Source organism: Budorcas taxicolor, chromosome 10, assembly GCF_023091745.1.
Source record: "Budorcas taxicolor isolate Tak-1 chromosome 10, Takin1.1, whole genome shotgun sequence".
Lineage (NCBI taxonomy): Eukaryota > Metazoa > Chordata > Mammalia > Artiodactyla > Bovidae > Budorcas > Budorcas taxicolor.
The window spans coordinates 46,571,549-46,597,002 of record NC_068919.1 but is presented as its reverse complement, the minus strand read 5'-3'; the positions used below and the strand labels follow the sequence as shown (position 1 = coordinate 46,597,002).

General features: G+C 37.6%; 1 protein-coding gene across 1 annotated transcript in view; it reads right to left on the bottom strand.

Annotated features, from left to right (window-relative positions):
• Window positions 1-12,030: 12,030 nt before the first annotated feature.
• VPS13C (vacuolar protein sorting 13 homolog C) overlaps window positions 12,031-25,454 on the bottom strand; it is a 176,085-nt gene continuing 162,661 nt past the window's right edge. Inside the window, exons 80-85 of the mRNA XM_052647403.1 lie at window positions 24,935-25,058; window positions 23,811-23,925; window positions 18,465-18,553; window positions 14,882-15,005; window positions 13,447-13,530; window positions 12,031-13,148 (exon numbers count right to left, since the gene is read on the bottom strand). Of these exons, the coding sequence (XP_052503363.1) occupies window positions 13,035-13,148; window positions 13,447-13,530; window positions 14,882-15,005; window positions 18,465-18,553; window positions 23,811-23,925; window positions 24,935-25,058 (650 nt within the window). The 3' untranslated portion in view covers window positions 12,031-13,034. The remainder of the gene's footprint in view (window positions 13,149-13,446; window positions 13,531-14,881; window positions 15,006-18,464; window positions 18,554-23,810; window positions 23,926-24,934; window positions 25,059-25,454) is intronic.

The following is a 25,454-nucleotide window of genomic DNA, read 5'->3' as shown; positions in this document are numbered from 1 at the left end:
CACTAAATGATCGTGCAGGGATTCACACCACACCCGTCTGGTGGAAAAGCCTGGGATCTTTCCACCCTGCTTTACTGCCTCCTTTGTAAGTATTATCACTGCTGGTAAGGACAGGACAGCCTACTTCCAAAGTACCCTAAACCAGAGGAAGCTGACTGAATAAAAAATATTTTTAAAGACAAATAGAATTTCAACTCAGAAAAGTCAGATTAAAGTAATGCTTAATCTGACCACAACGGCATGAAACTAGAAATCAACCACTGAAAACGAAATGAGAAAAAAATGATTACACGGAGACTAAACTACAAGCTACAAAGAAACCAATGGGTCAACTATGAAATCAAAGAGGAAATTTAAAAATACTTAGAGAAAAATGACAATAAAAATATAAACATACAGAACCTACAGGATGCAGCAAAAGCAATTCTTAGAGGGGTGTTCATAGCAATAGAGGCCTTGGTCCTGAAACAAGATAGATCTCAAACAAGGGGAGCTCATAGCAATAGAGGCCTTGCTCCTAAAACAAGATAGATCTCAAACAGCAACTCGACCTGAAAGAACTGGAAAAAGAAGAAAAAGCAAAACCCAAAGTCAACAGAAGGAAGAAAATGTTAAAGATCAGATAAGAAAGAAATAAAACAGAGATCAAAGAAACTAGAAAAAAATTAAAAACCAAGAGCTGGTGCTTTGAAAGGATAAGCAAAGTTGACAAACCTCTGGCCAGGCTCACCAAGAAGAGAGAAAGGACCCAAATAAACGAAATAAGAAACGAAGGAGAAAGAATAAACAATACTGCAGAAATATAAAGTAAATGCTTAGAAGGAAAAGACTGCAGTAATTACATTCAGCAAAATGTTCTCATACAAAGATGTCTTTAGAAATGTCCTAAATAGTATCTCCAACCAAAATTACACAAACACACTCAGAAACTAAGACCAAAATCAAACGGTACACAAAACAGTGGTACATATTCCCAAGAGGACACAACATCCAAATTCACCAAAAGCACAACTTTTAAATAACAGATTTGAAAACATCAACAAATGCTCTTTGCAAAAAGACGCCTTTGGCTTTTCTTTGGAGCACTTACTGAAACATTATAAATAATGTAAAAATAACTTAAAATGATTAATTAATCTTAAACTTCACCTTTCCTAAAATAAATGCCTCCGATCTAAGGGCCTGGCTGCTTGATCTGGGAGGAATTTTGTTAGCATTTATGAACTGTCAGTGTAACTACCTCTTCAAGAGACACATATGATTATTTTAATTCAAGAAGCCAATTCAGCATTTATAAAAGGTAACTCTGTCAGCATGCCCATCCATTTTCTTTTTGTATTAGTAAGACTGTGCTTCCTGATTTAATTCTGAAGTGTACAATTCTTTAATGATAATTATGCATATATTAATATATGTTTATGGCAACAAATTAAAATAGGGAAACTATTCTCAAAATTTAAAGAGCAACAAAAATGATGTCTTGTTAGATCTGATTGTTCTTCCTTACCTTGGTGCTTCTCTTGGCCAAATGGCCCCGATAAGCAGAGACTGGTTTCCCCTGCATCTCCACCCAGCACAGGATTTAACCCATGGTTGGGGCTCAGTTTCTTTAATGCACCTGTAATAACAACTTCTGGGGTGCAGGTTTGATCCCTACCAAGCTGTTTGGTCCCCATCAGGTGGACAGGCTCAGAGACGTGAGGGCAGCCCCGAGTCCCCTACGCAGGCCCTCCCACTGTATTCCGGTGCTTCTCTCTCAGGCCTGTGCAGCTGGGGCCTCAGAGCATGCCCACCTCCCAGAAAAGCAGCATCTTCAAGGTAAATCCCAGCAGCTCTTCTGTTCTACAATGGCTGACCAGCTGCCACATTCTCTGAGTGGGGTAGCCCAGGCAAACACAACAAGCAGTGTGATGGGCCTTGCTTCATGTCCAGGTAGGTGAGTGCAGAGTGTCTTCTCTGGAGGCTGGCAACTGGGAAAGGGGGCAGATTTTAAAAAGGGGAATTTCAGGGAACAGAAGTGAAAATCAGTGGTCCAGTGGTTGACTCCAGGCTTCCATTGTGGGGGGCACAGGTTTGATCCCTGATTGGGGAGCTAAGATCCTGCATGCCGTGTGGTATGGTCAAAACATAAAAATAATGATGAATGTTTTTTTTTAAAGGGCAATTGAACGCAGGTCATGGAGATTTGTCAGCGTCGCCCCTAATCATACCCTCCACAACGGCCTTGTGTTGGACTGGGTCTCTGGACTGGGACTCCCATCTGGATGATCAGCCCATGAAGACGAGGACCACTGTTGAAGTACATGTGCAGCATTTCTTTGCACCCTGTGTCTTTTGTCCCAGGAAGAATAAAAGATACGGCAAGCTTCCTCATAGAGCAAATGAGGGGAAGATTATCTTTCTACAGGAGGCCACATTATCCGTGTTTATCTCTGTTTTGACAAAGAAGTTGAATCAAAAGCAAATGTTTCTAGAAGCAACAAGCTAACTACCCAAAGCCTTGGTTTCTTAATTAATTAATCAGCTCAGCCCAAAGACATGTCTGTTTCCAATATGTGGGTTCTGCTTGAAAGAGGTAGATATTTCCAGTGGAAATGCTTTAATCAGTGGCTAAACTGAGATAAGCTTGGGGCTGGGCTGCCAATGGAAATACTAATGAAGGTCCGCAGAAGGCCAGAAGTTTTCCGGATTTGAATCTGATTCCAGTCAGACCATACCAGATCCAGAAAAATTTTCTTACCCAGAAATCCTTCTTAGCATGGATCACTGAAGTGATTCAAGCCAGGCCTGGGCTCTATCAATGAAACTAAAAAGTTAGGTAGAGCTAATTAAGAGGGTAAAGTATCACTTAAATTACCTTTCAAGCATTCTCAATTACCTTGGAAGCAGCAATTGACAACCAATCGCTATATGAGATATGAATCAACTTTTATCTAATTCATTAAAGTGGGTTCCCCAGAGCCTTGGCTAGACCATACCTTGATAGCCTAGTTTAAATGACTGAACCATTTGTACCTGAAAGTAAAAGAACTGACTTTGCTCAGATGCTGCCTTCAGCGTGGTCTGACTTTTGCGCATTTTAATTTTACAGCCTTTCTGTCTTCAAGAGAACAAGCACCTGCATTATGTGTAGCAGCAGCAGTCTGACTTCTCTGCGTGTTCTCCTGGGCAGGCCCGCCTTCCCTGGGACTGCATTCCTTGCTCTGGAAAACGAGAGGCCCCATCTCCCAAGTTCATGGGTCCCCTTTGTTGCAGCTGGCATCCCGTGTCCAAATCAGACGCAGCCACTTTTGCTGGGAGACCCTCCAATGTCAGAAATTCCTAATGCTGACACCTCCAAATGTTAGAAACCTCTTGGGAAAATCAGTTTCTCCAGAGAAAAAGAACATCCATTCAGCGTCTGGGGAGCCTGAGGAAAGAAGGGGAAGCAGAAGTGGGCCTGCTTCATTAAAATGTTAATTCCCCCTTAACAGCTTCCCTTTTTCATTGTAGCACAAGCTGAGGTCAAGTTCTCCAGCTCACTAACTGCCTCAAGCATCATAGCCCTGCACACCTGCCTCCTTCAATGTCCAGAGAAAGATCAGCCAGCTCTGAGAGCCTAGAGAGATGAGATGGGGATGGAATCACTCATTTTAAGACTTCCGATGCAGTTTCCTCTGTTCAGTTCCACCCCAAACATGGTCTTCTTTATCCTCTGAGGCTTCCAGTGCTCCTCAGTGCCACCTGCTCTCTCCTCGTTGGCATCCTGCAAACCCTCCTGAAACCATCTAAGCGCAGTTCTATCTGGTTTGCTAAACCAGGCACAGTCCAATCTGTCACGTCTCCATCACTGCCCTTCCCTGGTAGGTCTGTTCCTTTTTCTCTCCACTGCCAGTTCGTTAGTTACCTTGGTGGGACAGTAAGGAGAGAACCTCCATGCAGGTTTCATCTTGCTTTAAGACATCCCAGGCGTGGGGTCCACGGTGTATTTGGTCCTACCCCCTCTTCCCTGCTTTCCCTCCTTGCCATTTGCCAAGACCCAGAGTCACTCAATATCTGCTCACAGCCCCCAGTCTCACCAGGAGCAGCCCCACCCTTGCAGGTCTATCTTTTCTCTAGAGTGCATGGGGCTCCCTAAAGAGAAAGCTGTGTTCTGGGCTCCCTTCATCCAGGGATGAGGGCATCCAGCTTCTCCAGCTGTGCTAGCAGTCCTCCAGTCCAAATATTATCACGGCCACCAAGCCATGCTTGTCTTCTCTCCCTTTCCTTCCTCCCTCACTTCCTTTTTTAAAAATGTGAAATGTTTTGTGTACATGAAGTGTGGAAAATGATCTTATAAACATTCATGTCCTTATCACCTGGATTGAATATCAACATTTTGCCATTTTTTTGCTAACAATCTCTCTATTTGTGATGGAACAAATCATTGCAGATACACCTGTCTGGGTTCAACTTCCTTTTTCCTGAAGGTCATCCCTTAGTGACTTTTAAAGAAAGGATTCCATTTTTTTTTTTACTCTGAAAAATGGGATTATTTAACCCTCATTCTTGAATGACAGTTTATCAGATTAAAGACAACTAGGCACTGGGACTTCCCTGGTGGTCCAGTGGTTGACTGTGCTGCTGAGGCAGGTGGCCACAGGTTTGATCCCTGGTTAGAGAACTAAGGACCCACATGCTGTACAGTGTGGCCAAAAGATTAAAAAAACAAAAACAGGCGCACAGTTGGTTTTCTCTCAGCAATTTGTAGATACGTCATTGCCTCCAGGGAACCATCATTGAGAACTCTTCTAATTGCTGATTCTGTGTCAGTCATCTTTTTTTTTTTTCAATTTTTTCTCTTTGTATTTGTACAGCTAGTCTCAACCCCATGTGTATTAGGTTTGGGTTTGTTTTTATTTATCCAGCCCTGGACTCACCTTATTTCCTACAATTATCAAATCAAATCTTTCTTATATTCTTCTGGAATGTATCAACCGTTTCTTTATACTCTCTTGCTAGGATTTAGATTAGAATTACGTTAGATATTCTCAGTCGTCTATGTTGCTTAACCTCCGTCCTATATTTTCCATCTCTTTCTCTGCTGCACTCCAGGGAATACAGTGAGTCAGTTCTATCTACCAATTCACTAATTTTTCCTTTAGCTGTATTGTGGCTGCCCACTGATTATTTTTATGTCTGGAAGATGTGGTTCTCATTCTAATTTACCTCTTCCTTTTTCAAAATAATGTCTTTTTAATCCTTTATATCTATGTAGCATTTTTTTACTGGATATTTCTAACTTCTCAGTAATTCAACCCTACTATTTTGCTGATTTGGTAAATTAACTTGTGCAAATTCATCCACAGGTAATATTTGCAATCCTTTCTCCAAAGGAAGAACTCCAACAAAATTTCAGACGACAGGGATGGGCAGCAAGGGAATCTTCTGAGTAGATGACTGTCCTGGTCCATTTGGATTGCTGTAACAGAAATACCATAAACATGGTGCCTTATAAGCAATAAATTATTTCTCATAGTTCTGTAGTCTGGAAAGTCCAAGATAATGGTGCCAGCAGATCTGTCCAGTGAAAGCCCACTTCTTCATAGGCAAATGGTGCCTTCTTGTGGTGTCCGCACATGCAGGAAGTGGGCAAGGGATCTCTTAGGGTCTCTTTCATAAGGGCACTAATCTCATTTGTGAGAGCCACATCCTCATGACCTAGTTACCTTCCAAAGGCCCCAACTTCTAATACTATTACCTTGTGGGTCACAGTCTTAACCGAATTTTGGATATGAACATAACACATTCAGTCCATTCCAGTATTACCTCCGGGAGGGCCTAGGCTGGCCTGGTGTTATATAATGCCTACATTACACAGCCTGGACGGTCAGACAACTAAAGGGCACTATTAAGGGTAAGGCTCTGAGAAATACAATCAAGATTCCCTTTGCAGAGCAATAGGCAGGCTTTAGACTAAGCCATTCCTCTTCACAGACCATCCAGGGGGCTCTCTTTCAGCTCTCAGTTACCAGACCATTCTCACACACAGTTAACACCACCACTACACACTTCCTCTTCCTTTCCTATTAAAGGCTTCGTGGTTTAAAGAATTCACTCATATATTTAAGTTCTATGGGGATACTGTGGGAAAGAGGAAATAAGAATACCTTCCAGTCACACATCTCACACTTTGAATTAACAATGATAAAGCCCATCACTTTTTCCATATCTATAAAATCCACACAGAGCACAAAAAGGCAGATCTGGTCCAGAGGGCTCACTTTCAAATGAAGAAACTGAGGCTGAGAAAGGTAAAGGGATTGGGCAGGGGCAGGGATCTTTTGATTTTATATTTATAGTACCACACAAATCCACTGTTATGTTTAGTAAAAGATAAAAGGGAAAACAACAATATTCTCAAGTAAAAGTTATGAGATTCATAAATTATAATCATGAGGAAAAGATGTACAATAATGGGGTCATTTTACTTTATGTAAGTTATTACTCTAATAGATTGGGATACTTATTATTAGAAAGGTAGAAGAAAATATGGGATTGCCCAGGTACCACTCTGCCTAAGTAGTCTCTGGCAACAGGTACAATATCTGAGAGAGACATGGATTAACTGTTGTGTTTAGGGGAGGGCCATCAAGATGATGGGATGACCTGAATTTATGTCTAATCAGGGATGGTTTAGGTAGAAAGAGATGAGAACTTGAAGACTTACATGACGTGCTGAATGAATGGACCTGAGATCAGCCTTCAATTCTATTACTCAGTGCTTCCATATACAGGCTTCCATTTATAAACAGTCACTGTTTTAAACAACCACTTATTGGGACTTCCCTGGTGGTCCCAATAAATGGGTGGCTAATATTCCATGCTCCCAGTGCAGGGGGCCTGGGTTTGAACCCTGGTCAGGGAACTAGCAGGCTTTACAGGTGGCTCAGTGATAAAGAATCATCTGCCAGTGCAGGAGACATAAGAGGAGCGGGTTCATCCCTGGGCTACAAGATCCCCTGGAGGAGGGCATGGAAACCCACTCCAGTAATCTTGCCTGGGAGAATCCCATGGACAGAGGATCCTGGCAGCCTGCAGTCCATAAGGATAAAATAGTCAGACACGACTGAAGTGATTTAGCACACAGAAGACAGACAGTAAATGGTTTCCAAGTCTTCTATTGTAAAATTGAAAGTTCTCAGAGTTTAAGGAACATTCTTTCACAGAAAACAAACCTGTATTTCTTCTCTCTGAAATATTAATACGTATGTACTGCTGGGGGGAATGCATCCCATGAGAAGGACACCAGCCAGGAGAGGAAAGATTAGTTATTAACTGGGCTTTGTCTATATAAAAAGTCATTCTTACTCTCATGGCCCCAAGGATTAGGACTGAGTTCAACAGACGGAAGCCACAGGAAAGCAGAGTTATGCTTAATGTAAGGACCTTCAACCATGGACTATTATAATTGTGCGCATTTAAGTACAACTAAAACAAAGACTGACAAGGGAATTACTTTTTCTAAAAAGTGAATGATAATACTAATTAAAAATTAATCCATTTGACATAAAAACAAGCATTATTGGTGCTTCTAAAAGAGCTGCATTATAATTCAACATTAATTGATTTGAGTCATTAATTTTAAATAGAAGGGGCGATACATTCTTATTCACCAGTCTGAGTCATGGGTGATCAGTCTTCATGACCTCTACAAAACAGTGTTTTTAATAGTAACCATTCACCATCTGGACTGTAATAACCATCATGCAAAATTTCCGCTCTGTTCATTTGGGGTCAGTTCCAAAGGAGCATTTTCTAGGTCTCTAAGCTTTAAACAAAGGAATCTTTACACAGGCAAGTAGTTATTTCCTGCACAGTCAATAATTCCAGATATATTAAAATGTCATACAGACCTTACAACTAAGTATGACTCCCTTATCTTGGCTTAAAGAAAAAAAAAATCTACTACTTACATTACACAGCTGCTGATACTTGAATGACTGCAGAGTCCAGGAAATCTTTAATGAAAATTTAACTCTGTTAATATCTAATTCGTGCCCCCCTCCCTTTCCTTCCCCACTACTTTTGAAAGTGTGAATCAGCCTGAATTGAATGAAGTAAGTAAGATTTGATCAGAAGTGTCAAAGTGGGTTAAGAATCTCTAAAAGAGCTCCATAGAGAAGGGAGATGCGTCCTGTGCAAGTGCGGCTTCTCAATTTAAACCCTCAGTAAGTGCATGCTTAACTGATTCACAGCAGCAATCTCTGGTGAAGCGTAAACTGTGTGTTCACTACTATCTTAGTGTATGCTATCACCCTTGTTGTTCAGTTGCCCAGTCGTATCTGACTCTTGGCGACCCAATGGACCACAGCACACCAGGCTTCCCTGTCCTTCACCATCTCCCAGAGTTTGCTCAAACTCATGTCCATTGAGTCAGTGATGCCATCCAACCATCTCATCATCTTTTGCCCCCTTCTCCTCTTGCCCTATCTCCTTTATCACCCTAAAGGATCATGTTGGCTTGTTTCATTACCATTCTAATTATTTTTGCAATAGGGGTCAATCCTAAAAACATTTTGTTCACCAGATTTTTACATAATTAACAGAGAAGGGGACAGAAACCATAGTAATGTTCCAATCTCCTATATGATGACACCAATTACTTTGAATTCTTCACCAAAACAGTTTGCCAGCAAAACTGAAATGCAACATTGACATGGTCTGAAGAGGGAAGAAAATTCTGTGATTCTTCATGGCTTCTCCTATTGTTGTATGATGTTTCCAAAACTCGGGATGGAGCTTTAATAAACAGATAATTTTGAGGTTATACAGACCTATAATTTATCTGAAACCCTTGGGACCAGATGTATCTCACAATACAGAATTTTTCAAATTTTAGAAAGGCAATATGTTTCATATGTCACAGAGCTGGTATACCTCCAAGAAAGTCTGGAGTGGCATCCCATAATCAAATACATTAATTTTGCTACAGACAAACTCATTGACATAAATAGAATTAAGACCACAATAGCCTCATATCAGTTCAGTTCAGATTTTGCTGTCAAATGTCTCTGCTATAAACTCTTAAAAAAAACTTTTTGTCTTTCAGAGCTTTGTGAATCTAGGTAAGGGACTGAAGGTCTGCAATATGTAAAAAACATACAAAATTTGTTTCCAAAGGCTTTCTCAGTTCAAAAAGAAACTCAGTGTTGAGTATTAAATTCAGAAACAGTAAGCATAAGTTCTACTACGTGCTCAATTACTAAGATAAATGGGCTCCCTCTGGCCCAGGGAGTCTCAAATTTCTTTTCAGAGCCAACATACACACACAATACAGAACCCACTTTCATCAGTATTAATCGTCATCCTTGCAGTGATTCTCAACCACAGGGGCTTGCCCCTCAAGGATGTATCATTTTAATATGAATAATCTCCTCAGTTCAGTCACTCAGTCATGTCCAACTCTTTGCAGCCCTATGGACTGCAGCACGCCAGGCTTCCCTGTCCATCATCAACTCCCGGAGCTTACTCAAACTCATGTCCATCGAGTTGGTGATACTACTCAACCATCTCATCCTCTGTCATCTCCTTTTCCTCCCACCTTCAATCTTTCCTAGCATCAAGGTCTTTTCCAACAAGTCAGTTCTCCACATCTGGTGGCTAAAGTACTGGAGTTTCAGCTTCAGTTATCAGTCCTTCCAATGAAAATTCAGGACTGATTTCCTTTAGTATTGACTGGTTGGATCTCCCTGCAGTCCAAGGGACTCTCAAGTGTCTTCTCCAACACCACAGTTCAAAAACATCAATTCTTCAGTGCTTAGCTTTCTAGAATAATCTCCAAATCCTTACAAATTTCCAGAATAATCTCCTACCCGTTAAAAGCCTTTGGTTTTGGGCTTCCTTGGGGGCCCGCTAGTAAAGAATTCACCTGCCAGTGCAGGAGACATGGGTGCGATCCCTGATCTGGGTATATTCCACATGCCACCAAGCAACTAAGCCTGTGGGCCTCAACTGCTGAGCCTGTGCTCTGGAGCCTGGGAATCGCAGCTACTGAGCACATATGTCGCAACTACGGAAGCCCACGCTCCCTGCACCCTGTGCTTTGCAACAAGAGAAGCCACCGCCATGAGAAGCCTGCATGCTCCAACTAGAGAAAAGCCCAAGCAGCAACAAAGACCCAGCACAACCAAAAACAAATGAAATTTTATATATTAAAACCAACTTTGGTTTTCTCCCCGGTAAAGAGATGATTCTTCTAGCTCTGGCAGTAACTGCAGTTCTGTAATTTAACTGGCATTGATACCTGCAGAGTTCTTCAAGAGTTTGATTATTTAAATCCACAGTATTAATTTTTTTAGTCCCAGTTACACCTTAGAAATAACACATGGAACCCTGTTAAAAATACAGATGTCCAGGAAGCACCACATCAATGCACTTAGAGACCCACAGCACCAAAAGGGTGACAGTCCCCTCCCTTACACATTATTCAAAATAAAAACAATACTAAATCACGAAACACATGTAAAGAAGTCCACCCTAGGATTGTCAGTACCATCTTTCTATATTTCATATATATGCGTTAATATCCTAGATCACACTTTTCTTATGAATCTTGAACCTTTTGTCCTTTTTTTTCATTTTGATGGCCCCGGTTTTGCTACATTCCTCAGCCAGCACCTGTTCTTCATAGTGGATAACCCAGTACTGCGAGAGCCTTCAGACCTGTAGTCTGAGATCCCAGCGGGATGGGGTGAAGGGTGGGAGATAAAAAAGCAAAAACAGAGAGACAGAGACAGACTGTGTGGAAGCCTCCCAGACTGCCGAGTGGTCTAAGAAAGGTTCTGTAAAGCCACTGAGGAGTCTTCAAGCCAAAGTCGGCTATCAGAGGACCTCCCTGTCTCCCAGGAGTGCGCGAGCCCCAATATCCTTGGCATCTCCAGTTGGTGACTGATAGAAAGCATGGACAGAGCAAATGAAGCTATAAATTCTCAATGTGGCAGCCAGGTCTACGGTCACATCAGTTCTCTGTATTCTCTCAGCACTGAAGATCCATATCCCCAGGAAAAACCTTCTCCTGCTTAGCATCTTTGAAAGCTCTTGAGAACTATATTCAATATCCTATGACAAACCATAATGGAAAAGAAGATGAAAAAGAATATATATGTATATATATAAGCTGAGTCACTTTGTTGTACAGCAGAAATTAACATGACATTATAATTCAACTATACTTCAATAAAAATTTTTAAAAAGCTTCCCATAACTATTAATCTGTCACAAAAAGTAAAAGCAAATATTATTGAATATGAAACACAAACCCACAAGGTTTTCACACCTGCAAACAATGTACCAAATGTTTAATTTCTCTCAATAGTTCATATACAAGCAGTTGACTCCCAAAGCATTTTAAAAAACACAAAAGACATTATTAGACTTTATTAATGAATTACTTCTCACCTAGGGGATTAAATCAAACAAAAACAGTACAAATATTTGGAAGTTTATTTCTAAGCCAACTGAGATGATGAATTTCTGGGTTTCTGTAAATTAATTTTTCTTAGTTCAATGTTTTGTACATGCCATCAATACAATATAATTACTTTAATATTCAGGATATTGTCAATAGCTGTGATTTATGAAAAATATAACTAGATATCTCAAATTCCTGATTAAGTCACTTTTAAAGACACAAAATATAAGTACACTTGAATAAACTGCAATTAATCACTGATACAAAAAGTATCTGCTTAAAGTTAAAAGTTTCTTGACAGAAAAAAAGTGATGTTGAAAAGGCAAAGACCACAATACTGAATCAAATATTTAGGGCATTAGTTATTATACCCTTTGTTTTAGAGCCTACAGTAAGCTTAGGAAAATTTTTTAAAGTTTTAAGGCCAGTCTTAAAAAACATGAATAAGGATAGTAGAAATGTTATCACACATCTCAACAAAACAGAGCAAACCAAGTTTGTGCACAACTTCATTTCATTTCAGTGACTTTAAGTAAACGTCATGTTAAAAAACATGAGTAAATTTTAGGATTCATCCACGGAAATGAAAAACTTCTGAGCATTTTTAAAAAAGCTTTAATAGGCAGTGCATCTCTAACCAGCATAAACAAGATGCAGAAAGAACAAAAATGAACTGAGCCTGCTCGCTCAAAGGACACATCAACCAATGATTTCCCCACAGTGTTGCTAGATGCCTCATTCATATATAAAGCAACTAGAGATTTTTCATTCTTCCTACAAAAGTATTCAAAAATACATTTCTAGCTTTGTGTTAAAATTAAGTGTTAAGTTATGATGCCCCTAAAAATCTTTCAACTTATAAAAACAAGTTCTAAGTATATAAAAATATTAAATTTTTCATGCCTGACTTGAAAAACTTAAAGTGCAATATTTTCATGCATCAGCACATTACAATTGTGCCACATAAGTTCATGTAAATAATACCCCAAACCTCCAGAGAACAGAGTACAGATATTTTAAGATTTTATTTCCATTTGTCTTTATATTATAGTGCAAGGAAGAAAAACAAGCACCAGAGCAAGACATGTTTGTATTAAGAGAAAATAATGTTTTCCTGGAAAAAAAAAAGAAAGAAACATGTCATTTCTCCCTTCAATGGTTTTTCTTAAGTCAACCACTCAGTTTACCAAAAATGTTACATCAGTTCAATTACTGAACAAAATATACATTTTGTCCAAAGACATAATTGTCTAAAAAGCTCTCAGAGAACACTAGTCCTTCTAAGCTCCTTTCTTATTTTTTAGTAGGGATTTTAATTAAAAACAAGTTTATTACCCTTGTTCCACAATTTTAACATTCACGGAAATTTCACTCTGATTTAAAGTGGTATTTCTTTAACGGGACCATCAGGCAGCAGTATAGACATGGACTGCTATCAAACACACAGCCAAACTAGGAGCCAAAACTAGGGGGAGATGGAAAACGAATCACTCTAGAAAAGAATTCCAAAATTAAAGGATTCCGTGAAAAATTCTCTTTAGCAAGATAACGAAGAGTGGTTTACAGACAAGATGGTGACTGGTTTTTCTCCCAGCAGCAGCCCCTAGGATCTCTGATTAGGACAGTACTTTGGGCCTGAGATTCTCAGTGATGATTGCTTCATCAATTTTTGCTGGTGTCTCATTGACTGTCCTTCCTCAATGGCATGACATGCTCTCTGGAAAACAAAATATTTATCACAGATGGTAAACACGAGTACAGGCTCACATGGTGGAGAGCTCAAGGGTACGAGTTGCCCACACAGGTCCAAAAGGAAGAATACACAGTCAGTACGTGTCATGCTAAGACTGGTCTGCCCACAACATATTATTCCAAGTTTATATATCCATCCAAAGCTTTAACTTGAAGATCTTTCGGGAAAAGTAATGACTGTTGCTAATTATAACAGATTTTTTTTTTTTTTTGTCTTTCAGCTAAAAAAAGGAGGGGGCATTCTTTAAAAATAAATCATTTACCTCTGCTGTGGTGGTATCCCGCAGGTAAATTTTCTGAATGTAGCCTTGACTGGCACCATCTTTTTTTTGGAACAGACCTTGTCTCTGTTTCAAAACAAATAATGACAGGAAAGAAATTAATATGGGGAAATGAAAAAACCTATAACCTTTAATTGAGCACTTAAATGTCAATTCTACTTTATAATCAGCAGACTAACCAAATACACATATTCAGGTCTGATAAGAAATAAATCATTTTAGATACAAGGATAGTGACTCCATATGTGAGTTGTTAGAATTTATGAAATTGGATGAGTATACATCTATCTGCATAAAATGATGGCTTTCTACAGGCGATGATAAATAGCATACAGAGATACCACTTAATAACTCATCACATCTGACAAATCAAAAACCCTCCCTTTATTTCCTTGGCTAAATAAAATTTGTACACTGAGTCAATTCTCACCACTGATGTGAAAGGAAAGTGATAACTGAGAGAACTGTAATATGCATGCATACTGACAGGAAAGAAACAGTCTTTCAGTGGTCTGAAAACTATGTTTCATATACCAAGGTACTCTTTCAGTTCTGAAACTCTACAATGAGGTAAGGCTGAAATACAAAATGGTGTGGTTTCATAAGTGGTTTCTTTTACTTGTAAACTTCTTTGAAAAGAAAGGAAACATAAAGGATAATAGTACTTACATCTCTAACTATTGAATTTTATAATTCAGTAAGCATTTTTCAGACAGTTTCAGTAACAGAGATAACATAATTATTGCTTAGGAAAAAATATAGAAATTACCATCTTTGGAATAACAATTTCTACTTTTTTTTAAAAGGGTAAAAATAGAATTATATCATATATAAGAAAAATTATACATTATAAAGTAAAATGAGTTTGAGAATTAAGCAAAAGATAGGGTATTATTTTTGCTAATTACTTGCTATACAATTAAAAAGTTTTTCCACAGAAAATGGAGAGGAAAAGACATGAAAGCATTATTACATAGTTAAAATGCATTTGTCTTCTATAAATGCCAAACATTACTAAATGTGAGTGTTCTAGACATAATGTTTATAATAATCTCCTTAAATCCTAAAACAGGGAATCTTCCCAGGAGTATTTTATATTATAGCAAAATCATATCCATATGAAGTAAAACAAACAAACAAAAAAACCCCACTTCTATTCACTTCCATTCTTCTACCAAAAAGGAACCTAACTCTTTTAGTGAACAGATTTAATTCACTCAGTGCAATCAAGGACTGCCAGAAAACGAAGTACAGAACACAAATTACATTTTCCTTTACTTTTCAGCATATGATAATAATAATAATCCTTCAAATACTTTATGCAGTTAACTGTAAAACAAGAGTCAGAAAGCACTCCTGGTTTCTATTCATTTAACAAGGTTTTGACTCTAAAAGTGTGTGATTCATGTTTTCTTACCTCAACTGATATTTTGAGCAGATTTCCATCGACAGTGGGAGACTGTACAAAATCTTCAAATGGATATTGCCAGTCTACGGACACATGGCCTAGGATTTCAACTTCCTTTATACACAAAACTCGCCTATTTTGCAAAAGGAAACAGACACATATAGGTATTGATAAAGACAGTTAATTGTTCTAATATTTCCCCCTACTAGATGCCATAGATATCACTTACTTAATCAGCAATATAACCTGGCACACTAAAAAAAAGTATGCTTCACATTAAAAAAAAAGATATCTGTCAAATAAAGAGCAAACATAGCACAACTAACATAGCAGAACTTCAAAAATCCCCCTTCGGCCAATCTTGCAAAATTCAGGAAAGTGTCATTTTTAAAAAACTGAGCAGAAAACTGAAATCATTCTCTTTAAAACACACAAGGAACAGGCTGTACTTTCATCCAGGAAGTAATAAAGGCAGAAGCCCCTGAAAACGTTTTACTGGGAAAATTATTAATTGCTTTTTACTGTCAATCATGTATGCCTTCTAATCAGGAAAGAAATGTCACAAACCTCAAACGTCAGCAAAGATTTACGTTAGGCCTACTAATAAATATCAGGTTTGAACATTTTAATATTGATGCACTATATCACAGAGTGAGCAGCTCATTTTACTCAACAGCAATTAAAGAAAAAAAAATATCACAGAATCCTTAAAGGGTATCCACATTGATTTCCCAGTGTGTGATTCAGATTAGGTACTGATATAACTATACTTGATTCCAAAGTTTCTGTAACAGAAAGCAAAACTAGGAAAGGAGAGCTGTTGAATCTACGAATGCGCACGGTGCTGGAGAAACAAAGACCCAGCTTTCTACTTGAGAGGTATTTATAGGCTAAAAGGGGAAGTGAAATTCACTCAGTCATGGCTGACTCTCTGTGACCCCATGCACTACACAGTCCATGGAATTCTCCAGGCCAGAATGCTCGAGTGGGTAGCCCTTTCCTTCTCCAGGGGATCTCCCCAACCCAGGGATTGAACCCAGGTCTCCTGCATTGCAGGCAGATTCTTTACCAGCTGAGCCACAAAGCAAGCCCAAGAATACTAATGGAGTGTGTGGAAAATTCTCTTGGCACACAGGAGGGACTGACTGTTGATAAACTGGGTAGGGGAAGAGCTGATTCTTGAAAGGAGGCAGTCTTCTAGGTAGGAAAGGGAAATTTTACTCTAGACAAAGGGAAGAGTGCAGTAACATGTACGGCAGTACCAACAAGGAAAGATTTATCTGAGGAATGTAGAGGTCTGCAGCTAGAGTACCAGACATATACAGAGGCGAAAAAATTAGCTTGGTGCCAGCTCTTGAAGGTTTTTTTTTCTTTTTTGGCAGGTGGGGTTGAGCGGGTAGCAGAGGTTGTTAAGAAATTCTGACTTTAATCTACAGATGATGGAAATGATATGACAAATTTTCTTATTGAAGAGTCATGGCCAGTGCAGGAGAGATGGGGTAGACAATGAAGGTGGGAAGGGACCATAATAGTCCAGTTAGGAAACAGTGAGAGCCTCATTTAAGGTGGTGGCTGTGAAGGTAGGGGTGAATGAACTCAGTGACTGATGGGGTAAGGACTGATACAGACCCCGGACACTGTATCTTTCTGCACAGGTACTCCTGAAATTGTGGGTGTATTTGGGACTGTGTCAAGCACTATAGGAAGTGCAGCATTCAGAGCCTCAGCCTACCAAGTGCCTGCAGTGCCTCCAATCACTGTGACAACCTCCAACACTCCTACCCATTCCAAACAGTCTTTAGGAAGTGGACTCCAGCTCCCCTACCCCCAGCCTCCTGCCTAGTAGAGAATCAGAAGAGAGAGATAAGAGTTAAAGATAACTAACACAAATCACTGCATCAAATGCAATTCACCGTTGACTGTCTTAAAACTCTGCTCTTGACCATTTCGACAATACTACTGTCTTCCTGCTGCCCTCAACCTCCTTCACTTTTTTCCCTCCTGCACCACGATTCCGGGAGTCCACATCTTGGTCTTCTGAATAACACATTCTCTCAGGATGGTCTCTTGGATCTCAACTCCAGATCTTTATCCAAACTTCAAGTATCTACACCTATACCTATTTCTACACATCTCCTTGACCTTTACTTTGATATCTCAAAGCTATGTCAAACTCATTAAATTCAAAATGGAAACAAGTCATCATCTTTTCCGCCAAACTACTGTAAACGGTACTCAAGCCAAAAAATAGCAAAGTCATCTGGTATTCCCTTTTCTTTCATATCCAGTCATACAACCCTGGTCTCTAAAGGTTGCCTCTTCATACCTAAGGGAGAGTAACTCACTGCGCTGGTCAGCAATGTTGTTTTACTAATTGTCTCCTGAAAATCTCTACAAGTGATCCGATTTGAAATTACTATGATTTTTTCTACTTATGATTTGAAATTACTATGATTTTTCAACTTACTTGAAGAAATATAGCTGTATAATGTACATGTTAATATTCCTACCAAATGCCTAAATCAAACAACTACTAAAATATTACATTCAATCCCCAAAAGATGGGTTTCCATTGCTTAGTATGGAATTACATAAAAAGTATAAAAACTACTCTTTAGATTGTTTTGTGAATATTTTGACTTAATTAATGGGCACATCAGAGGACTAGCTAACTCTCTCTTAGAAACAGTTTGTAGATTTAAGCCTGAATTCTAAAGTTTTCCTTTCTCTCCTTCTCACCTAAATACATTTAAATGCAGTAGTAAGAAATCTAATATATATATGTTACCTAGTCTAAGTGCTTTGCTTTAGTTCTAAAAAATACATAACTTAGAATGTTTTGAAAATTATTTATCTGTAATTAGAATAAGTGATATAGGGTAGATCTCAGGAAAATAAACTTAGTAGTTTAGTCCAAGTTCTTTTATTGGGAAAAATTATCCACCACTCCCAAAATATTTAGAAAGAAAATGGAACACAAAGATATAATAACACACTTTTAAAAAGGTATGTTCAACATCCAAAATAAAACCTAGTGAGAAAAAGTAAATTCATCCTCCATAACTGGATGTACAGTTAACATACAAAAGTATCACTACTGTACTTACAAACTCTAATCGATTCTGTCTCTCAGAAGTTGTGTAACTTGGTTAAGCCTCTAAACCATGCTTAGTCTCAGTATCAGCATCTCCAAAACGAGAAGGTCAGAACAGATGATCTCGAATGAACCATCCAGACCTGAATTTCTGTGATTCTATGACAATGAACAGGGGTTCCCAGGTGGCTCAGGGGTAAAGAATCCACCCGCCAATGCAGAAGATGCGGGTTTGATCCCTGGATCAAGAAGATCTCCTGGAGAAGGAAATGGTAACCCACTCCAGTATTCTTGCCTAGGAAATCACATGGACAGAGGAGCCTTGCAGGATACAGTCCATGGGGTCACAAAGAATCAGACATGACCTAGTGACTAAACAACAACAGTGAACATTTTGCAGCTGAAGCATAGTTATCTAAATCCACTGTCATTTTCGTCTCCAAAATTCTTATAATATATACATTTAGCACTTGAAAAGATGTCACTTGAAGTCAATACCTATTTGTAACCATAAGGCTTGCCTTCTTGTTCCCAGAAATAGCACAGTGGTATCGGTAAGTCTCTCCTTCTAACTTTTTGACATGATTCTGAAAAGAAAAGAAGACTCAAGATTTGTGTTGTAACATGCATCTGAACAGTACTTCCAGTACTCTATATTAGTGCCAGTTAGGAAAAAATTATTAAAACCAAAAGCACAATTTTACATGAAGCTAGAAAAATGTTCATAACATTTCTATAAATAAACTTTCACTGAGCCTTAAAAGTCAAGTAACTATTAAATGCTTACTAAGCAATCTTCTAATAAAATACACTTTGTTGCATGATAATTCTGAAACTTTTAAATAGTTTTACCAGAAATAATCACAAATTTCATTTATATGAACCAACACTAGTATAAAACTGGACATTAACATTCCAGAGGTCCTTAACCTGGGGTCCTTAGAAGGACTTTGGAAGGCCTATGAAATACTATAAAAAAAATACAAACTTTTGAAAATGTTTTTCTGAACTTGTTTCCAGAGGACAGTTCATATTTTTCATCAGATTTTTAAAGGGGTCTGTTATCCTTCTCAAAGGTTAAGAACCACTGATCTACAATAATAAAAATAATAAAATTTCAAGATAATATTGCTGAGTATTTGGTCTTATATATTAAACACACATGAGGAGTACAAGTATGTACTAGAATTATATTCCTGGTAGAAAAGAAAACTTAAAGGCAATCTTAATACAAACATGAAGAATTTCTAAGATTTCAAACAGCTGGCACAATTTATTACTGAATACAATTACAAGCATAAAATAATTTAAGTATAAATAGTAGCACATTAAAATACATTTTTTAATTATCTCAAAACTATTGTGACCTCAATCAACAAACATTAAATATCAATAAAGTTACATTTACAATTAATGCTAATGAAATATTATTGACATTATATATAATGCATAATTAAAAATTAGAAGAGAAAATATATGAAAATATAAAACATAAACATACCCAACAAATAAGATAAAACAATTTATAACCAAGAATACATCAATATTATCAAAAGGATAATATAATCAATAATAATCACAAGCAGAGAAAGCACACTTGTTTATTATTTCAATAGTAAAATACACAATTTTTTTTTAAAGATCCTTGGTTCCCAGTCATTCTTTGACCAATTATGAAAAGCCATGAACAACAAAGATGAATCCCTAAAGAAAGGGAGTCTCAACCTCAGAATGGACGTCTCAACTCCAGAACGAATCTCAGAGAGAAGTGAAGTTTACCAGTTACTTGTTTCACATCTTCCTTGTGTGAACCAACTAATATCTTTGAATGTTTATACCTTAATTCCTTTAAAATGAATATAAATGAACGTAACCATTTAGTATATTTATTTTCAGCCTTGAAGTTTAAATATGTTAAAATATTTAGATTTGAGATGAAATGTACAATACTACTCACTTTCCATCTTCTACCATCTTGTATGCATTTTCATTAGTTATAAACTTTGTACTTTAAAAAACTAAAGCTTTTAAAGTATATTTTACCACCATAACACATTACAGAAACCTAGTTTTCAGCACTTCTGAAACCCACTACACTCTGAGATTCAGTCTCTATGGCAGATGAGTTTATAAAATATTCACTCTTCCTTCCCAAAAATGCAACTAGAATAATTTATAATATTTAGCAAAAGCATTCAATTTTTTCAAGTAAATTCGAAGGAAATAATACAAGATATGAAAGAGCAATGTGTATAATGATGTTTATTACATCATTATAGTATCATAGTATCATTAATGTAAAATATATTACACATATATATAGTATCATAGTGTCATTAACGTAAAATAATGGTAACAGCTCTAATGTCAAGAATTGAGAATAGTCAAATATACGAGGTAAAGTTAGCTCAATAGATAATGCAAGAATTAAAAATGAAGCATTTCTAAGAACCAGGAAAAAGATAATGAAGACAAAAAAGCAAGGAAGGCCATTTTAAATATTATATAATTATTAACTATGGGAAGCAAGATGAATATTAAACAAAAACTGGCTATACATATATAAATTTCATATATGTCTCTGTGTGTGTGTGTGTGTGTGTGTGTGTGTGTGTGTGTAGATGGTAGTTATCCTGGGAGAAGAGAGGATAGGTAGAAGAGTATATTGATTTCTATGAAAACACAGAATATAATTCAGTAAGTTTCAAAGCTCACTCTTGAAGAATGCAGAGCAATACTCAGGAGAAAAGAAAAGGGGGTAAATCCAAAGATTCCCAAATAATTCCAAATTATTTAAAATGTACCCATATTATAATAAGCACTAAGGAGGACATAATTTTACCCTCCAATGCTCTTCAATATTTACACATTTTGTTATACTTGGTCCCTTAAGGACAGAAGTCTCATTTCATCTGGATATCCAGCACAGTGTAGATAATCAAATACTTTGTTCCTAACTAACTGATTACAGCAAGATAGTAAGGGATGAAACAGCCTAAATTTCTTAACTATCCATGCCTACCCTTGCTACTCATGGAAAAAAGTTACCAAGCTCTTTTAATGTATAATCATTCTATTTCTTCCAGTTCTCACATCTTAACGAAACTACTAAATCACACACAATGACTATATTTAGCTAAAATAATAAAGTTTCTTGAAGTTTTGTGCTTACTGACATGCAGTTGGAAAAAAGGGAAATCATGAGGAAAGGAACACTGTAAAGAGCTACACAATCAAAATGTAAACAATGAAGGAAAAATTTCCCAGAAGTCTCATTAAGATTGTATAAGTAATATTTCCAGGAAAACTGAAAAATACTACTTTTACCTAAGAAGAAAGAATAATTATTAGTGATGATTTAAGACAGAATCTTGAATTAGTTACTGTGCTTGATTCTCATGGAAACTGTATATGAGGCGCCATTTCTGCCAACCCTCAATTATCTAGGCACAAGAAAAGTTTGTCAGCTACAATTTCAGGCTAGTCTTTGGATGTCATTCTTCTATTTTAAAGTGCTTGTTTCAAACAGGAAGCTTCCCTGGTGGTTCAGACGGTAAAGAATCATCTGCCTGCAATGCAGAAGACCTGGGTTCAATCACTGGGTCAGGAAGATCCCCTGGAGAAGGAATGGCAACCCACTCCAGTACTCTTGCCTGGAGAATTCCATGGACAGAGGAGGCTGGTGGGGTACAGTTGGTGGGGCCGCAAATTCTTCTTTAAAGTGCTTGCTTCAAATATGAAGCATTTACTTTATTATTTTGATAACTATAGTTTAAAAATATATAATGAAACTGAACAGTTGTATGTTAACAGCTTTATTCTCTTTAAGTGTAAAACACAATAAATCTAAGTTCATAATTTGTTTCCAATTTTGGGAGGAAACACGAAAATTGCTAGATAAGATACTGCTAAATCTAACATTTTTATCAATTATAGAAAAAAGAGAAATCAAAATATAACATGTTGAAAATTTACTCTGGGGATGCTAATTTCGAAATCATAGTTTATATTTTTTAAATTTCCACTAGGATTATGCATCCTCTTGAAGGATTTAAAAGCAAAAGAGATTGGTTTTTAAATATAAAGACATCTATCAATCCAAAAGCCACATAAGTAATCTGCTTAATTACATGTTCAACTTCTATTTTTATAACTAATAATTGTGAAATAAGCATAACCAATAAAGAGATTTAATTTTTAAAAAGTATAAATACGAAGGGCTAAGACTGTACATAACATAATTAGAAAATGATTGCGATTTATCTAGCAAGGGTATAGAGAAGTTAAAATAGAAAAAGAGGCAAGGGAATAAATTCTCAAAACTGATGCACCAATACTTATTTGAGGTTGAGGGACTGATCCAGAGCAACTGACTGTTGTTGTTCCATTGTGTCTGACTCTTTGTGACCCCACAAACGCCCACCAAGCTCCTTTGTCCACAGGATTTCCCAGACAAGAATACTGGAGTGTGTTGCCATTTCCTTCTCCAGGGGATCTTCCCAACCCAGGGATTGAACCTGAGTTTCCCGCACTGACAGGCAAATTCTTTACCACAGAGCCACCAAGGAAGCCCAGAGCAAGTGATACTTCATTTCTTAAAATACATGCCCCAATCAATATTTTCATAACTTGAGTAAATTTATGGTGATTTATGAAACACAGTTATGTAATTCTATCAGCAGGACTCATGAATATAAAGAACACACAGATTGGACATAAGAATTATTCTTTTTTTTTTTGCAACTTTACCAGAAATGCATATGAATACCATAAGAAAAGGTGAAATTCTCAGGATGATAGTAAAAGTTCAATAAAGTATCCCTCCAACTAAATGTAAAACAAAGTTGATTTCCTGTATCTTTTCATCTTTTATATTGACCTCTTATTCCTGTACAATATTACCAGGAATATCACAGTTTTTATCTGTAGCCAAACCACTACAATAAAAAGTTCAGAGAGAGGTAAGAAATGTAAAGATAATTTCATCAGAATGTGGACTCTCAGTCTAAATAAATCAGGACAGTCAATTAATATCACAATTTGTTTTGATTTTTAAGGATGAAATCAAGTAGTAGTATACAAAACATTTACTCCTGTATTTCCAGTTCTTGCTGTGTAGGCAGAAAAAAGAAAGAAAATAAAGTTAGAAGCATGCAGAAAGGTAAAATGTAATCACATACTATAAAAACCAAAGGCTAAGAACAATGAAGAGTCATTTTATTTTAAAGTCAAAGTAGAAAAATATTAAAAATTTTATTTTGGAGGAAAGCTAGTCATGAGAGAATAGCATTTTACATATGTATTGTTTACATTACAAAATTAAAATTAAAATATACACCAAAAAAAATTCCAAGAAAGTTTCAAGGTTTTAACAAAAGATTATAACTGTACATAATCTTTTTTTCTCTCCTCCAGCTTCTGTTTACCTGAATAAATCTAGATTTACAATACAGGCCAAATAAATTAATTTAGTTGAGAGAAAAGGAAGCAGCGGAATTCCAATAATTAGCTATAAGCAGAGGACTGAAGTTTAACAACATAAATGAAAGGTGCTCAATACAAACAGTAATAAAGCCTATGACTACTTTCAACATTATCCTTTTTACACTAAAAAGCTTTGATCCTGTGCAAAAAAGAACTAAATGATGAGTTACTCCTATTTAATACACTATGCTAATAAAATAAAACAAATAATCAAATTCTACCCCGCATACCATTGTTTCCTATGTAATCTTTAAAGAAGTTCATGAATCAGGAACTTTAGGAACCAGCCATGAAGATTTCTGACCATAGAAATCTTTAAAATTCAATTTCACTCATGATGGTAAAGAACAGAATTTATACCTCAAATATGTCATAGCCCTCAGACTCCTGTCGGTCATAAGGGCGAATGATGCCGTCTTCATGGATCAGGCGAGGGGAACGGAGCCTGGACACGTCCTCTGTTGATTCTGCCACCCTGTGTAAGCACATATAAGAAAACACATGAGAATCTCTCAAAATAACATAAATGTATGATTGTATTGATTCAACCACTATACTATGTAACACATGAACCATGAATACTATGCTGAGTCTTGTCAGACTCTTGTGACCCAGGGACTGTAGCCAGGCAGGCTCCTCTGTCCATGGGATTTCCCAGGCAAGAATACTGGGGTGGGTTGCCATTTCCTTATCCAGGGGATCTTCCAAACCCAGGGATTAAACCTGTGTCTCCTGCACTGCAGGCAGATTCTTTACCAACTGAGCTACCAGGGAAGCTCCACTATGTAACACAATATATCAATATTTGATAAACAGTAATTTTAAATAACTTGCCAAAATAATGTGACAAGTATTAAAACCAGGTCAGTTTGACTTCATGTTCCCTCACCTTTTCTTAATAACAAAGGCAGGGAGTAGGCCATCCACTCTTTGTATCCATGGTGTCTAGCACAGTGCCTGGCACATAGCAAGGACCAAAAACCATTTGTCAAATAAAAGAGAAACTGAGCCATAAAAAAAAAGCCTCTTCTTACTCCTCTCTGGGGGAGCTCTACCTTGTGGACCAGTAAGAGCTCTCAATCAGACTTTACGGTCCTTAAGGGCAGGCAGAGTATTTAGCATACTTATGTACTCCTAGCAACAATCAGCGGAGAAGGCGATGGCACCCTACTCCAGCACTCTTGCCTGGAAAATCCCATGGACGGGGGAGCCTGGTGGGCTGCAGTTCATGGGGTCGCTGGGAGTTGGACACTACTGAGCAACTTCATTTTCACTTTTCACTTTCATGCATTGGAGAAGGAAATGGCAACCCACTCCAGTGTTCTTGCCTGGAGAATCCCAGGGACAGGAGAGCCTGCTGGGCTGCCGTCTACTGGGTCGCACAGTCGGACATGACTGAAGCGACTCAGCAGCAGCAGCAGCAGCAGCAGCAGCAACAATCAGCACATAGACACATGGCCTGTACATGGTGTACATTTAATTACCTCTGAATCCCCTGGAAGGTGCTACTGGCCATATCTATGATTCCGCCAGTTGGACGAGCCACAGCACCCACAAGCCCTTTTCCAATCCCTTTGAAGAATCCAGCAGCTCCTTCCTTTTTGGCACCTTCATAAAACCAGACAATGAAAGAATAAAGATTTTAAAATCAGCAACTTCGAACTCAACAAACGTCTAAGTCAAATACAGAATGGTTTTACCCAGGAAGCTCCTAGAATTCGACGTTCTAAAGAGGTTAAATTTAGTCCTAACCTGTGATAAAATAGTGGTTTTCAAAGTATATTAAAAATGCAAAATTATTAGGCCCCACTCCCAGCCAGTAATCTGCATTTTTACAAACCCCCAAAGTAATCCCAAGGCATACTCAAGTTTTACAGCTAGTGATCCAGGAGTTTAGTTAGTAACTATGACTGGAGGATCTAAGAATTGACCAGAAAATATTATTATTATTATTATTATTGCCAACCATCAGGAGATTTTTCAAGAAGTGTACTTTTTAAAAAA